The following is a 14450-nucleotide window of genomic DNA, read 5'->3' as shown; positions in this document are numbered from 1 at the left end:
GATGTGAGTGCGTGGCCTTACTTGTTTTGTTGTCACTACCCGAGTTCTCGATGTGAGTGCGTGGCATTACTTGTTTTGTTGTCACTACCCGAGTTCTCGATGTGAGTGGGTGGCATTACTTTTTTTGTTGTCACTACCCGAGTTCTCGATGTGAGTGCGTGGCATTACTTGTTTTGACTATTTGACCTCAATTTACATTGCAGGTGTCGTTGATGATGCAGAAGTCGCTTACCCTTCCTGAACACCTGGTCTTACTCTCCTTGTACGTTTTTGGTCTTCATGTAAACAAATCCGTTGTTGATATTTATCCTAGTTCTGCTGGTTTTTAGTTGTGATAATGTTTTTGTTTACTCATTGGTATTCTCTTCTTTGTATTTACTATGAAGAAATCTCATCAGTCAGTTATTGTGTTCTGTGTTTCATCAATCGATTTTTGCCGAATAATTCAAAGGGGCCCAGTTTCAATTTCGCCCTTCACATTTTATTACCATTGAAATATATAATGTTGTTTTTTCAACTAGGATTGTTATTCCTGAGATGTTTAAGCAGTTTTACAGAAATCAAACAGAACCTATTTTTCTAATATTTTTCGAATTTGTAAGTATGCTGCACCCAAACAACTCTTAATTATGATATGTTCTATGTAAAAACGATGAACATTTTTTTACTTATTTGACGGAATCTTTCAGTAAGTATACTATTTTATGAGTTAAAAAAATTGAACATTGTGTATTTAGACGAAATATTCTTCTTATCAGGAGTGTCTGTACCGGAAAACAATAATAAAATGTATAGCTTGATCACGGAATGATTGGAAAAGGATTTTGCTTTTAAGAAAAGCTTTAAAATTAAAAATCGTTAAATCATTTTTGACCTTTGAAACTTAAAAGTTGAAATGTGCGCAAGATTTCATATTTTTCAAACCATACTAGATGAAAGATTTGAGTCGACTTGATGTGAATGTATTCAAAATTATACCAATAGGGTTTTACCGAAAAGTAGCACGAAAAGTGCCACAAAACAATAACTTTAAGTCGAAGGCATCATTGCTAGCTCATAAACAATATGTGGTTTCAAGAAAAGATGGTCGCAAAGGCCATGAATTGAACTTAATTAATCTTTTGTGATTCTCAGGCGGATTTCATAACCATTCCATCTCTCGTTTGGAGGTCAGCGTTCTTTACATGACAAGCAGGTATATATTGGAATAGGTTAATCAAAGCCTTATATCTACTAGTTTCGTTAATTTTGCGTTTTGTTGATAACAACACAGGATTAACCTGTATGTCTGTTAAAGGCTTAGAGTATCCTGATTCCACCAGGTTAGGCAAGGGATGGAATACACCCACGTGCACAGATTGGAAAACAAAATGGCGCTTCAGTTCACTCTGTGCACAGAGGTTTATTGTAAAATAAATAGGTTACATGGGAACAATCCACTCAGTTGTTGTTAGGGGCAACCATATCCACTGTATCACATGGTGCTACCAATCAAATTGTTATTTTCCAGAGGAAGCCATCAGATAGTCCCTCAGGAACAGAACAGAGGATCATGGGAGCGGAAGTGGTTATGAATCCCCTTGTAGATCAAGTACTTATCTACCAGCCGGACATAGGACAGACATTCATACAGTAGCTATTTTGACAATATTTAATCCCCTGGGATAAATACATAAATTTATAATAAATATTTATATACCCACGTACAAGTGATTGAAAATTGTATTCTGTTCTATCATGAATGAAAAGACGACAGGTCAAAATTGTATACAATTATCTTACAGAATCATTATATAACACAAAAAGAAACGAGGAACACGAGCGATCCCTCTAAATGACTTTGTCCACCCTTCCCAGAGGCGCGGCATGACAATTTGTATAAAGTGTATGAAAGTAATGTACTATTTGTTATATAGGTATATATAAGACAGAAAAAACAATGGGGTAATCTATATTTGGAAATGTCATAAAGAATCGGATCACATTTTGAAGCATCTCAAGCCAACAGAAATCGGGAGGTTTGAAAGATGACCTTTTCATTGATGTTATTCTACATACAAGTTGTTACCGCAGCAAAAGTGGATGTTATAAAGTCAATAAAGTCATCTTCGGCAGTTATCTCCACTGTTCCGGGAGATAGCCACGACACCAGCTGGCGCTTCCTTGTAAATGAGGCCCGGGAGCGAGTACGTATAACAGCTGTGCCCTTCGTTACCAGTGTAATGGAATGATAGCACTCTTTGGCTTGAGAAACTTCAGACAATATTGGATGCCTTTTCCTTGCGAATTTGAAATAGGATAGAAATGTCTATTTTTGTGTTGTCTTTTTCACCCCTCCAGAAATAAATCTTCCGTAAATCGCGAAGAAGGAGTCGTTCTTCTGACGTCATGATGACATCACCATCAAGACCGGAAGAGGCAGATCTATCGAGATGAAAAGCCCGCCTCGTGTAGTGCTAGTATGTAGGAATTGTGATGGTACATTTTATGCTTCCTCCTCTCCACTTCCCTTGATCATCGCTGTGAATTTTACATAGTCGAATTTTCCTCCTGTCACAGGGGCTTCCTTGAATGTCATCCTCATCTGGAACGTAAACAATCACAATTAGTAGCTCTTCTTAATTAATCCTAATCACCTGTTTTATCTAAAATGATTTACCAGACCCAAGTTAATTTATAGTGCGACTTAAATCCTTGGACTACTCTCAGTTGGCATACATAGTAAATAGGAATGCCAAATGGAAACAGCATATTGTTTTTTATGTTGATTCTGTAAGAATTTGAAATAATAGGGAAAATAATATTCAGTAATTAACGATTTCAGATGATATAACTTTTGAATTAACTTTACGTTGAGTCAATTTCTATGCCTACCTTTAATATTATAATTATTGTTCAGCGTACGACTACGGTATCCGAGTTATTGATCTCTTTACATTTGTTATTTTGCTATGTAAAAACTATTCTATTGATTTAACTATCTTTATGAATTCCACCTAAAGATTAAGCAATTATTTGTTAGAAATACAAAATAAAATCATTATTATTTTTACTATTGATCCATATGTATCGTGGCATTATCGTATGCGGTTTGGCACTATGTTTTGTCTATGCCGCAAAAGACGGGAATATAAAGATAACTCCTAAAGTAATTTTAAATACCTTTTTGAAATAATTTAGTTTTCGACTTACACCGATGGTTTATTATTTAATTATACAGAACTTACCTCGTCTTTAGTGAAGTTGTCTCCCATGTTTTCTAATAAATCCTTAATGCTGAAACACAAAACGATATACATTGGTGATCGAGTATTAACTAACAAACAGTTATCGTAAGAAAAATGTGGGGTTTCTTTCGAAAATTGGACAAAATGTTTGAGCTGGCAGTCCGATCGTCATATAGATGTTAGGTACGTAAAGACGAACTATGGGTCAAGGGTCAATGCAGATTGCTACGACCCAACACAGGGAATCTTTGAAGAGGACGAGAACATCCATAAATAGGTAGGAGTATGAATACTATGGCCTCACGAGAGAGCGTTTGTCTATTAATTCGATATGTAATGCTGAATTATTAAAGGATGATGTAAATTCGCAATAAACGTGTTTAGAGATAGAATCTAAAAACGTCTGAAAAGAAATTGTAATACGTACTACTCGATGTTGAGTTTCTTGGTATCGAGCTCGTCGAACATGGCGAATGCGTTCCTGAGGGTCTCCTCAGTGTCTGTACCTGTACACAGAATTACAACAGTCTTATACATTGTACAACTCCTTATACATTGTACAACTTCCTTATACATTGTACAACTCCTTATACATTGTACAACTCCGTATACATAGTACAACCTCCTTATACATAGTACAACTTCCTTATACATTGTACAACTCCTTATACATTGCACAACTCCTTATGCATTGTACAACTTCCTTATACATTGTACAACTTAGTTATACATCTTAAAAGTTAGTTATAAATGCTTGCCTTTAGTTATACAATTTACGTTTTTTGTTGCACATTTATACTTTAGTTATAAATCAGCTTTTCAGTAAGTTATTTATCTTACCACTTTGTTATTCATCCTGTACCTTAGTTATCAATTGAATTTTACATTTAGCTATATAATTTACAACTTAGTTATACAGTACACAATTTGAACCGATAATCATTATATACTTATAGGAGGAATATAACTATTTCTCATAATTATATATTTCTTCACATTGTTGTAATGTGTTCACTGTTCAGGTTGAAACAAATTGTTGACACTAAAAACTTTGTATAGACATGTTTTGTTATGACAAAGTAAACAAATAGTCGTGACGTAACGTCTATGTGTGATGACGTACCGCTGAGCTTGTCTGAGAAGATAGACAAGAACATGGTGAAGTTCAATGGACCGGGAGCCTCCTTCAACATAGCTGTCAATTCTTTGTCGTCGGGCGTCCTGCCTATAAACCGGAAGTGACGTATTAGTAATGGAGTTACACACAAAGAAGCAGTTAGGGTTAGTAAATACTTTTAATCGAATTTAGAAGAAATTATCCATAACCATACAATCAATATTGGAAATATCACACTAAAATATATCTTTAAATTACTACAGTATAATATAACACAGAACATGCAACTACATATATTCGATAGTTATAAATACAATAAATTTACAAAATGTTCACACTAAACAGTTAATAATTATAAAATATGATATTATGCAGTACACTGTCATATTTAACCTGATATAATACTTTTAATCCCAATGATGATTGCTGAAGTTTTGAAACAGAACACAAGTTACCTATATATATAATAATAATAATTATGGAAACATACTGAAATGTTAGCAATCAATTCTAAACTATCTAACATATAACATGTACAGCGGGACTGTTTCCATTATTTCTCATTAACGATTTGTTTGTCACTTTATATTATCACGTGGGCAGTCAATAAAGTTTGGCGTGTTGACTTCACTTCTCGTTACCAATTTAAGATTTTAAAAAATAGTTCATTGCATATAGTTGTTTACATAAAGAATTTCATACATGTTTTTGATAACTTAACGATGCCAATTATCCGTTACTAAAACTGGTCAATTTGCTATTAAATACTACATGTTGACACGTCGACAGTTTTACGTAGAAACAAATACCATTGTACATGTTGCCTTACTGTACGTTTCAGTAATGGCGGACTACAAAGCGTTAGTACTAACTACACACTACGATCTAAGAATTGCAGGAAAGTGTGCTTCTGTTGAAATCACGATTCATTGTCGTAATGAATGTTATCAAATGATCAATTCACACCAAACCTGACTTATGTTCGATTGCTTAAACATAAACACAACTCGTAAAGATGGAAATATATTTCTAGGCAGATTGGGACCTTGAAGAGTATCATTGGAGCTATTATCCGGAAGGACTCGTCCGCAGTGGGTGTGGCCTATCATGTGTTGGGAGATTGAACTTACCGAGCTGTTCGGAGATAGCTTTGAGATCATCTTTGTTGACAAAACCATCCCTGTCTACGTCAATCATGGAGAAGGCCTGTTTGACAGATACAACCACGAACATGTAGAGACTCACATCGACACGCCCACTCGAGGGCAATTAGTCAACCAATGGAGTTAATCCATGAAGTGAGTGAAGAAACTGGAGAGGGGATAGAAAACCACCCATGGCAACAAATGGGGAACGATGCAGAGATAGGCCTTCTGATTCAGGATAGACAAATTGGGGTTGGATATCACACAGAAATGAGTTTCATTCATTAACTTTGTCAGGAAGACAAACGAAAGATATACGTGACTGGAATCACAGGAACAGAAGTCGATTGGCCAACACAAGACAAGGATCTGATTGGTTAAAACAAGACAAAAAGTTAAATGGTTTACGGAAGATGATTGGTTATATCCAGAGAAGAATGTGATTGTTTGACAGAAGACAAGATTGTGATTGGACATCACCAGGCAAGAAATTGATTGGTTGAAAAGAAAAAGGTTTTGATAGAACAACACAAGAATGAAACGTCAAAGATTTCACGAGAGACAACGATAGGTGTGAACTCGCCGAGAACGTGGTTTCTTAGATTTGGCGGGGATGGGTCTGCTTACACAGTGATAGCGTAGAAGGGTGTGGGATAGGAAAGGGGTTCCACTGTGTTTGCTTACACAGTGGAGATGCGGATGGGCTGGGTTGGTGATATTATGGGTTGTTTTGAGGTGGAATTGGTTTTAGTATTAAAGTTAAAGGAAATTTTGGAAAAGGTGAGGTCAAAAACAGGTTATATTTAGACATTTTGAATAAATAATAAATAAAATGCTTTCGAACACTTTCCTGCTTGTTAGTTTTCTTCTACACTGAGCCGATATAGATCGACTTTTAACTTACCCAGGGATGAAAACATTTCTTTTAGATCGTTGATATCTATAAAGCCATCCCTGTTTTGGTCTATCATGGTAAACGCCTGTTACGGCAAATTAGATAATTATTATAATACAATCACATTTATCTTTACTGCGATATCAAGTATGAAAATGTAAGATATAAATTATGATCAGAGATACTTATACAACCAAAACTAACAATAGTTAAAAGATTAATAAAATTATATTCAAAAAATAGAATTTTCGAGCATTAAAATACTCGGTGTTAAGTCAGTTTCAGCCCGGTCCTGACGTCATATTTTCACAATGAGGAAATCTACATCGTTATTTAATACAATTTCACGATAAAGACTTCTATTTCAACAAAAAGAATATATATATATATATCTTCAATCCGCCTGAAGAAGCCCTAGAAGGCAGAAAGGCCTAGCGGACGATCTGAAAAATTTGTTTTTATTCTATATTTTCCTTCGCAAGGACTTATTTATTTATTATCTACTATATATATATATATCGAGATACAAGTAAATGATAGGAATTTCTTCACTATAGATACATATACTTAGAATGATAATGATTTTTACTTTTTTTTTTATATTTTTTAACAAGAAAAAATAAACTTTTGTGAAAGCATGACATCGAGACCTCCTGACTGTGGTAGAAAGGTAGGATACCAAAGTCCCAATGTTACAAGCAAATTAAAACAGCATGCCTCGGCAAAACAACTGCGGTTGATTTTTGAAACTGTAATGTCATAATGCAGTTATATACTGTATATAAACCGGGTTCTGTAGGGAAGAGTAAGTGGTTTCATCTCATGCAAATTTGTGGACCACACATATCACGTGATAAATTAATCTGACCGTTTGGAAGGTCTTACCATTATCATACTAACCACATTAAAATCATTGGTATGATATTCGCATAGGATAATCCGGTTATTGTTAAATCCAAACACATCTCGGGTGGTTTGTAGACTACAGGGGTCCTCTACCATTTATATATAGGATTGACACTGCTTACATGAGCGTGTTATACAGGGTTAGTTCCACCCCACAAGTCTGAACGGATAGTAAACTGAAGCGTAAGACAACAATTACTTAACGAAACATAAAATAAATCTAACCCAAAATAAAAAGCTATTAATGTTGAAACAATAACTTATAGCAATGATAAAATAATGCAGCGCCTGGAATTATGAAATAAATATGAAAGCAGCAGAAATGAATCCGCCTATTAAACTTTGACTAGTCTACAAATGAGTAAAATAAAACAAAATTTATCGCAGATCAGAAAATCAAAATGACTTGATAAAATATCTAAAGCATTAATGAAAGATATTTGTCTGTAGCAACTAAATATTACCCGGAAACTACTAGTAATAAACTATCTCTCATGTAACACATATATCGTATATCATAAACACGTTTTATACAGGGTAGCCCATGTAGTCTGCAACTGCGCAATCGGGTAAGGAAATACGTAAACTGGCGCATCACGTGAAATGTTAAAGGTAAGGCACATCAAACGCAGGAATAAATAATTGGTTATCAAAACTGGTGTTACGTCAAACCAGACACGTGATCATAATAGTGTACGTCCATTGAGAGAACACGCGACCTAACTTAAGGTAATAGGATTGTGTCACCATTTCTCAGTAGAATTTCTTCAAATTTTGTAGAATTTCAGTAGATTTAACAAATTGAAGTGGTTTCTTATTCAATTCCCAATAATATGTAAATTCAAACAAATCGTACCGGATTCTTTTAAATTAATTTATGACCAATAGTCAGAAAATCAAGAATATCCCTAGTTTCCGTATTTCCTTAAAACGAGGCAGTTTCAAGGACAGTAAGGATATCACTCCGCAGGAGGCAGGAAATCAGTTTGAAAGAAATCTGATAGATGAGGCGTCTTGGTACTTTATATACACTGGAAACAATTCGGTCCCACAGACAATGTGTATTCCAACAGGTAGAACACATTGTGTGTAGCCTTATGTATCCATGTATCATAAAGTCGGCCATAGCAGATAACTTGTATACCTTAAACGCATGCAGACAGAACGCAGAGGGGAGGTTACTCTTACAGAGTAAACGGTGATATGTGAGGGCCCCAACATTGGGCAGTGAGGCAGGGAAATCTGTAAAATAAAAACTCCAAAGAAAAATTGATTAATTTAAAAACATGCTCGGTCGGCGGGCAAATCTCCATTAAAATGAAAACCTTAGTTTGTATCAGTTGGATGGTTTGGAACGCGGCGCACGCACACATGCCAAATCAGGTTGATGATGTGTTAATATGACTGACGTCACTGAAGGGGAAAATAATTTTAAAAAATATGATTTCATGGTGAGTGCGGTTGCTCATACGCATGCGTACACCACACCTCTTTCATCTCCTGAATTTGTTTCTGGGGCAACTTGGTTAAAACTCCGCTTGCTGCTTTCTGAAATACAAAAGTACAAATATTAGCTACGTCTAGATACGAAACGAAGTCTATAGATTTTGCATACCTCTTTCATTTCCTGCATTAGCTTTTGTGGAAGCCTTGCAAACACATTCGACGTAGCCCTTTGTGCCCTTTCTTTCTGTCATAATAAATAAATGAACAAAACATGGAACAGGATTAGGGTGGGATTATTCAGGTTAGCAAAGAGGTCATGACCTCCGGTACTAGGTTTATATGATCTGTATAATAAGTTTGAGTTTAAACATATTTTATTGCAATATAATTACAAAAGGATTGGACATTAATTATAATAAATAAAAATGTTCATAATCCAACTTTGTACAATGGTCCGCTGTTTTTTTTTTTAATTAGCATACATTTTTCCGAGATTTGGTTTTCTTTTGTAAAATCATTAAAAAGAAACAACTTTGTTCCGCAAATGTAAATTAATAATATACTAGGTTAGTTTGTGTTGTAGATGTATGAGAGTAAAACAGAGTATTTATCATAAAAGAAACAGGAATATTTGGTATAGGAGAATGTGTAAGTCAGCTTAGGTCACGGTGACCTATATGTTGTAAGTGATAGCCTCATCAGTATAATCTGACTTACCGTTGTAGTACAAAGTCATATATTAGCACACAGAAAAGTATACCCGGTATATGGTTTCCCATGGTTGAAAGATATTCCAATTTGTACTCCAGGTTTCCAGACAGCACTGACGATGTAGCTGTTAATGTCTCACGTCACCATTATTTAGGATATCAATATATTTACATATCTTCGGGGACATGTACAAATTCAATTCGGTTACCATGACCAAGAAGTATAAATGTAGAAAATAATTTAATTATTTTTCTTTTGCTTAATCATTTTCAATTACCGCAGGCTTATGTAAGATAACCAGTAAGCACGAAAAATCGATAAATCTAAACCATAGAAAAAGGAAATAGAGACTACGAGATCAAAGAGCAAAGAAAAATGGCAGCATCGTAGACATGTCTAAATCCGGGCACTATACATCGTGTCACATGACCAATTAGCCTCGAGTATATCCGGTTTCTTCGGGAAAATGGCAGCCATCAGGTCTCTCCGCTTGGAGGATACTGCATGTACATGTAGGAATCTTCGACCTCGATCTGGGTCAGTTACAGTTAAAATTCCACAGAAATCTATATTAGTATCCAAGATGGGAAGATTAGCACTAAACTATTCCGCAAGATGATGTATAAATCCTCGAGAGGGAAAATATCACTGTTGTAGGAATACACTCATAGACATGCGGGGAACTCTGGGAACTACTTACATCTGCCATTTTGTCTCTGGAAAAGATAAAAATAGAAACAATAAAACATGTTCAAAGGTAGCAAATATTTAACACATATTCGAACAGATTATAAGAAAACGTCATATCCATTAGCAGTGCATTGTATAATGGATTAGCAACTTTAGGAACATGTGCTTGCATGTTCACCATTCCGTGAACTACAATTAAATATATGATTGTATGTTAACTATCCTGTAAAATACACCTATGTATTACAAGAATGTTCGCTGCTAAAATAAAATTACAACATGCATCAGGTTACAACTATCTGGGTTAGCTATAGCATTAGTAGTGTTGTAAACTTGGAACATTTATAGATGATAATATGGCACAAGAAATTCAGGAGAACGAGGATATGTTTTTGCCAGTAATGGTAAGGGATAGTTGAGGGAGGGGCTGGTGGAGGGAGGGTGTTGAAATGTGATAAAAGGAGGGCTGTGACAAAGTGTTTGGTAGGGGTGTGGCAAATGTTGGAGGGCAGGATGTGGCAAAGTAATCAAAGATGGAGTGTGGCTGAATGCGGTAAATATATGAAACTTCCATAAGAGCAAACAGTATACCCCTTCAATGATGATAATAATAAAGTTATTCGATAAGTTGTTGCCTATCTATACTGTGGTAATATAGTATACTAAGTATGTGAGATGTACAATAGTCAGGAGTGGGTATATAAACGGACGACAAACACAGTATCTAAAACTGAAGTAATTCAATAATAAGTAACGGATTAATAGTAGTATGGACGACATACACTGTATCTAAAACTGAAGTAATTCAATAATAAGTAATGGATTAATAGTAGTATGTCTATTTAGACCTATTGGAAGCTGTAGAGATCTGAACTACCTAATACTAAGTTTTATAAAGCTATGTAGAGTCACTGATTTAAAGTAAAGATACAAGTAGGGTGGTTTACATCAATAAATACTATAGATAACTACTTACTGTTGGAGATCTCAATGTAACGAACCACACTCCCTAGATCCTGCGCTAACACTGACAGACACAGAGAGGGCACGCTAGATGGAGGTGTGGAGGGTTGCTGATGTTGGATTTCTGGGGGAGGGATCGGGTTACCTATAGCTATATATAACCATGGCACGCTCCTCAATACACGGCCCCCTGTACAGTGTACGGGGGAGGGGGACACGTGGGGGGGNTTCCCAGCGGGTACTCGCTACGAGGCCTGGACACGCTTACTTTGATTACAACTAATACCTCCTTTATGTTGAAGTTATATACGTAATGGTAATATAATTAGTGTGTCATTTAACTAACACTTCGCTAGGGGGGGGGGGGGGGGGGGAGGGGACTTGGGATAATCAGATCAAATTACGTCTGTCTTACTTATACATAATCATACTGACGTACAGGAATTCGTTAATAAACATGATTTCATACATATTGCATATCGTATGAAAATTTTAAGATTATTCGTCTGTTATTTTTTTTGTTTTTAAGGCAACGAAAATGAGAATAAAAAGGAAAAGCAATTAACTTTGACCATCGTATCCGTCATTAACACGGTAAGGATCTATGATTAGGACCATCACATCACGTTAATCTGCTCACTATTGTCTAAGTTATATATATATTTTGACATGTGAGGCTCAAATAATAGCGTTACATTCGTAAATATGTAGGACCAATTTTGATGGATTGATATCGCTACAAGCCCTCCACTAACTATGATTAGTTCGGAATTGACACTAGAAGGGGCTGAAGTCACCCACGCACGTGTAATCAATTGCTCGGCGCGAAGCGACTACAATGTGTTCCCATATATGCTAGTAGGTGGTGTGTTGCCCTGACGGCCCCCACCCATCACTATTGTACTCTGATATTAGGAGGTATTGATGACACTACCAGTAGTTAATTACTTCATTACGATTATGTAAATCCCATTATCTCCTCAATCAAGACTAAGCCTTCTTTTGTCCAGACACGCCCCTCTCTGTGCCAAAGACACGCCCCCTACTTCTCATAAAATTGATAGCCGACGTAACTCAGATCTCTGATTTACGAGATGATTTATACACATTATGAAAAAGATTAATGAATTTTGATATTCATTTTTCCTTTTTTCAAGTCATATATTAGTTAATAATGATGACATTGAAAATGTATAAATAATGTTTTGCTGGGGGTTATATATGTAATATCTTTTTATTTTCTCTAATTACGAAAAGAAGAGTCTTTCATCGAGAAAAGGACATTGTTTTCAAATTCCTACCTAGTGCTTTGAAGACTTCCTAATTTTAATGATGTATGACGCTTTAACCGTAGAACACTACGATAAAGCTACTAACTATGCTGAGGAATATGGCGTGTCGGGCCGGAATGTCTCACTAGACGACACACAACCTACGCCTGAATCGCTACGTACGATATTATAGGAAAGGTAAGTAAGAATTTTGGCTCGCTATCAAATTACGGTTACCATGGCACCTTGGCGATACTCCCAGTAACAGAAGTAGCAAGATTCTGGCATCGTTCACACATCTCAGTCTAGCTGATGATGCAGGAGATTAATGATGATACAGATGCTGAGGCTAGCATAGACTACTGTTTGTAACATGTAACTCCAGGTACGCGGACCTCGACTACTGCACATTCCCATAAACCATGGCAACGGTTGTCTTCTGTGCAGGAGGAGAACTAGGGAGGGGGAGGGGGCAGGGGGGNCTGGGGTCAATGGGTTTGGGGTGGGTACGGGGTAGGGTGGAGGGGTTATACTTTTCAAAAATAGCAACATGATTGGGCACCAGTTACAGGTATAGTATATAAGGGAGATAATAGATATATTTATTATATTAATGGGTGTGTTTTTCTGGTTACGGTATACCCCCTGTTGTACATATTCTATCATATCTTTAAATAGCATGACTCATCACTTAACTGTATACGTCACACTTAAGTCTTAATGGTCTACATCATTACATCTATATACGAGAAGGCTGAATTCACAACAATTGAAATTAAAACAAAACTCACTGGATATTATTTTTGTACAAGTATTGTGTGTTATAGAGCCCTGCCGCCTGTTCAGGAACACTGTTGGAGAGAAGGGAGATGTTTGTGACTGCTTTGAAGGTTGTCGGTACCGGGGTAGTTATGAGTTTGGTAAGGAGGTCATGCTGGGTCGGGATTACGGATATTGGGAGGCAGCCAGACCTCCAGTCTTATCTGTGGAATTTCTGTAAGAAACAGGAGTTTATTCCTCCATGTTACTGCAAAATGATGAAATTCCAAGCATCCGTATCAGGTGTGTTTTGGGAAAGAGGCCAACGACGGGGAAACAAACGAATACTTATAACATCATGTACTTGATCTTACATGGCAATATGTACAAGCTCCATTCGATATATACGATGAACCCTTTACATGAATCAATAAATAGGATTATTATGTATGATATTAGAGTTGGATAATCCGCGTTATATGTTGAGTATACCACCAAAACATGTCTTAAAATAAACTGGTTACAATGGGTGTAACAAGCATTGTACATTATAGACAAGAATTCCTAGTGTAGGCGAGTATAGGGGGAATGTATGTGAATGATACAGAAATGATCGCGGACAAAACCTATCAAATAAAATCAAATAGAAAATTGTTTATAAAGTAGTGATAAGTTCAAAGGTCATACAGCATCACACATATCCTCGGGGTTATTTTCAAGGTTACGAAGACGTGTTGGGAGAAGTATTTAGTTGTTGGGAAGGGATGGAAATAAAATAGAAAATAAAGTATATTTTGGGTTCAATGGAAATGTAGATCAATATACGAAGATAAGACTTACCCTGCTCTGGTGATATCCAACTACTAAAGAATATATGGCCGAACGACCCACACAGCTATTGACTCACGACCGGGCTTGAACACGAGCGATACGAAAGTGAAACACACTGGTCCTCAATTTATCATGCATGCCTCCCAGGCTGTGACGTCACAACGCTTGTACCATAGAAGGGCCTGCTCCCCCTATCGGCAAGGGGTACGATATCGCAGTACAAACACTACAAAGCGCTCTCCACAGGCCACGCTGTGTGATGTATTCGGTTGCAAAGCGTGGCGAAATTTGACCGTTGACTGGCGCGAGCTGCCCATGCTGCGCGCCGTTTGGCGCCAACTGTGGGCAGTATGATTACAAGTATAGATTTGGTCATTGAATTGCTAATATCTAATTGGGTTATTGATATTTAACATATTGATATATTTAGGGTGTGATATGTATGGGATTCTGAGACCCGGTTTCTTCTTCACACGAAATATAACACTC

The 14450-nt window shown here is 36.4% G+C and overlaps 1 protein-coding gene across 8 annotated transcripts; it reads right to left on the bottom strand.

The window, feature by feature from the left end:
• Nucleotides 1–1377: 1377 nt before the first annotated feature.
• LOC110448741 (myosin regulatory light chain A, smooth adductor muscle) lies at nucleotides 1378–14094 on the bottom strand. Of its 8 annotated transcripts, none has more exons than XM_021495155.1 (8): nucleotides 13971–14094; nucleotides 10148–10163; nucleotides 8906–8980; nucleotides 6394–6469; nucleotides 4351–4452; nucleotides 3655–3733; nucleotides 3228–3276; nucleotides 1378–2584 (listed from the first exon to the last, which is right to left on the bottom strand). In XM_021495155.1, exons 2-8 carry the CDS (start codon nucleotides 10154–10156, stop codon nucleotides 2486–2488), a joined length of 489 nt encoding a protein of 162 aa, XP_021350830.1. In that variant the 5' UTR covers nucleotides 10157–10163; nucleotides 13971–14094; the 3' UTR covers nucleotides 1378–2485. The 8 variants fall into 8 exon arrangements, with proteins under 8 accessions (XP_021350830.1, XP_021350834.1, XP_021350828.1 ...); XM_021495159.1 differs by lacking the exon at nucleotides 8906–8980 and adding an exon at nucleotides 8779–8838 and having other exon boundaries at nucleotides 13971–14093; XM_021495153.1 differs by lacking the exon at nucleotides 6394–6469 and adding an exon at nucleotides 5475–5550 and having other exon boundaries at nucleotides 13971–14092.
• Between the last annotated feature and the right edge of the window lie 356 nt (nucleotides 14095–14450).

Source organism: Mizuhopecten yessoensis, unplaced genomic scaffold (assembly GCF_002113885.1).
Source record: "Mizuhopecten yessoensis strain PY_sf001 unplaced genomic scaffold, ASM211388v2 scaffold4231, whole genome shotgun sequence".
Classification (NCBI taxonomy): Eukaryota; Metazoa; Mollusca; class Bivalvia; order Pectinida; family Pectinidae; genus Mizuhopecten; species Mizuhopecten yessoensis.
The sequence above is the reverse complement of the archived record's forward strand: the minus strand, read 5'-3'. Positions and strand labels throughout refer to the sequence as shown.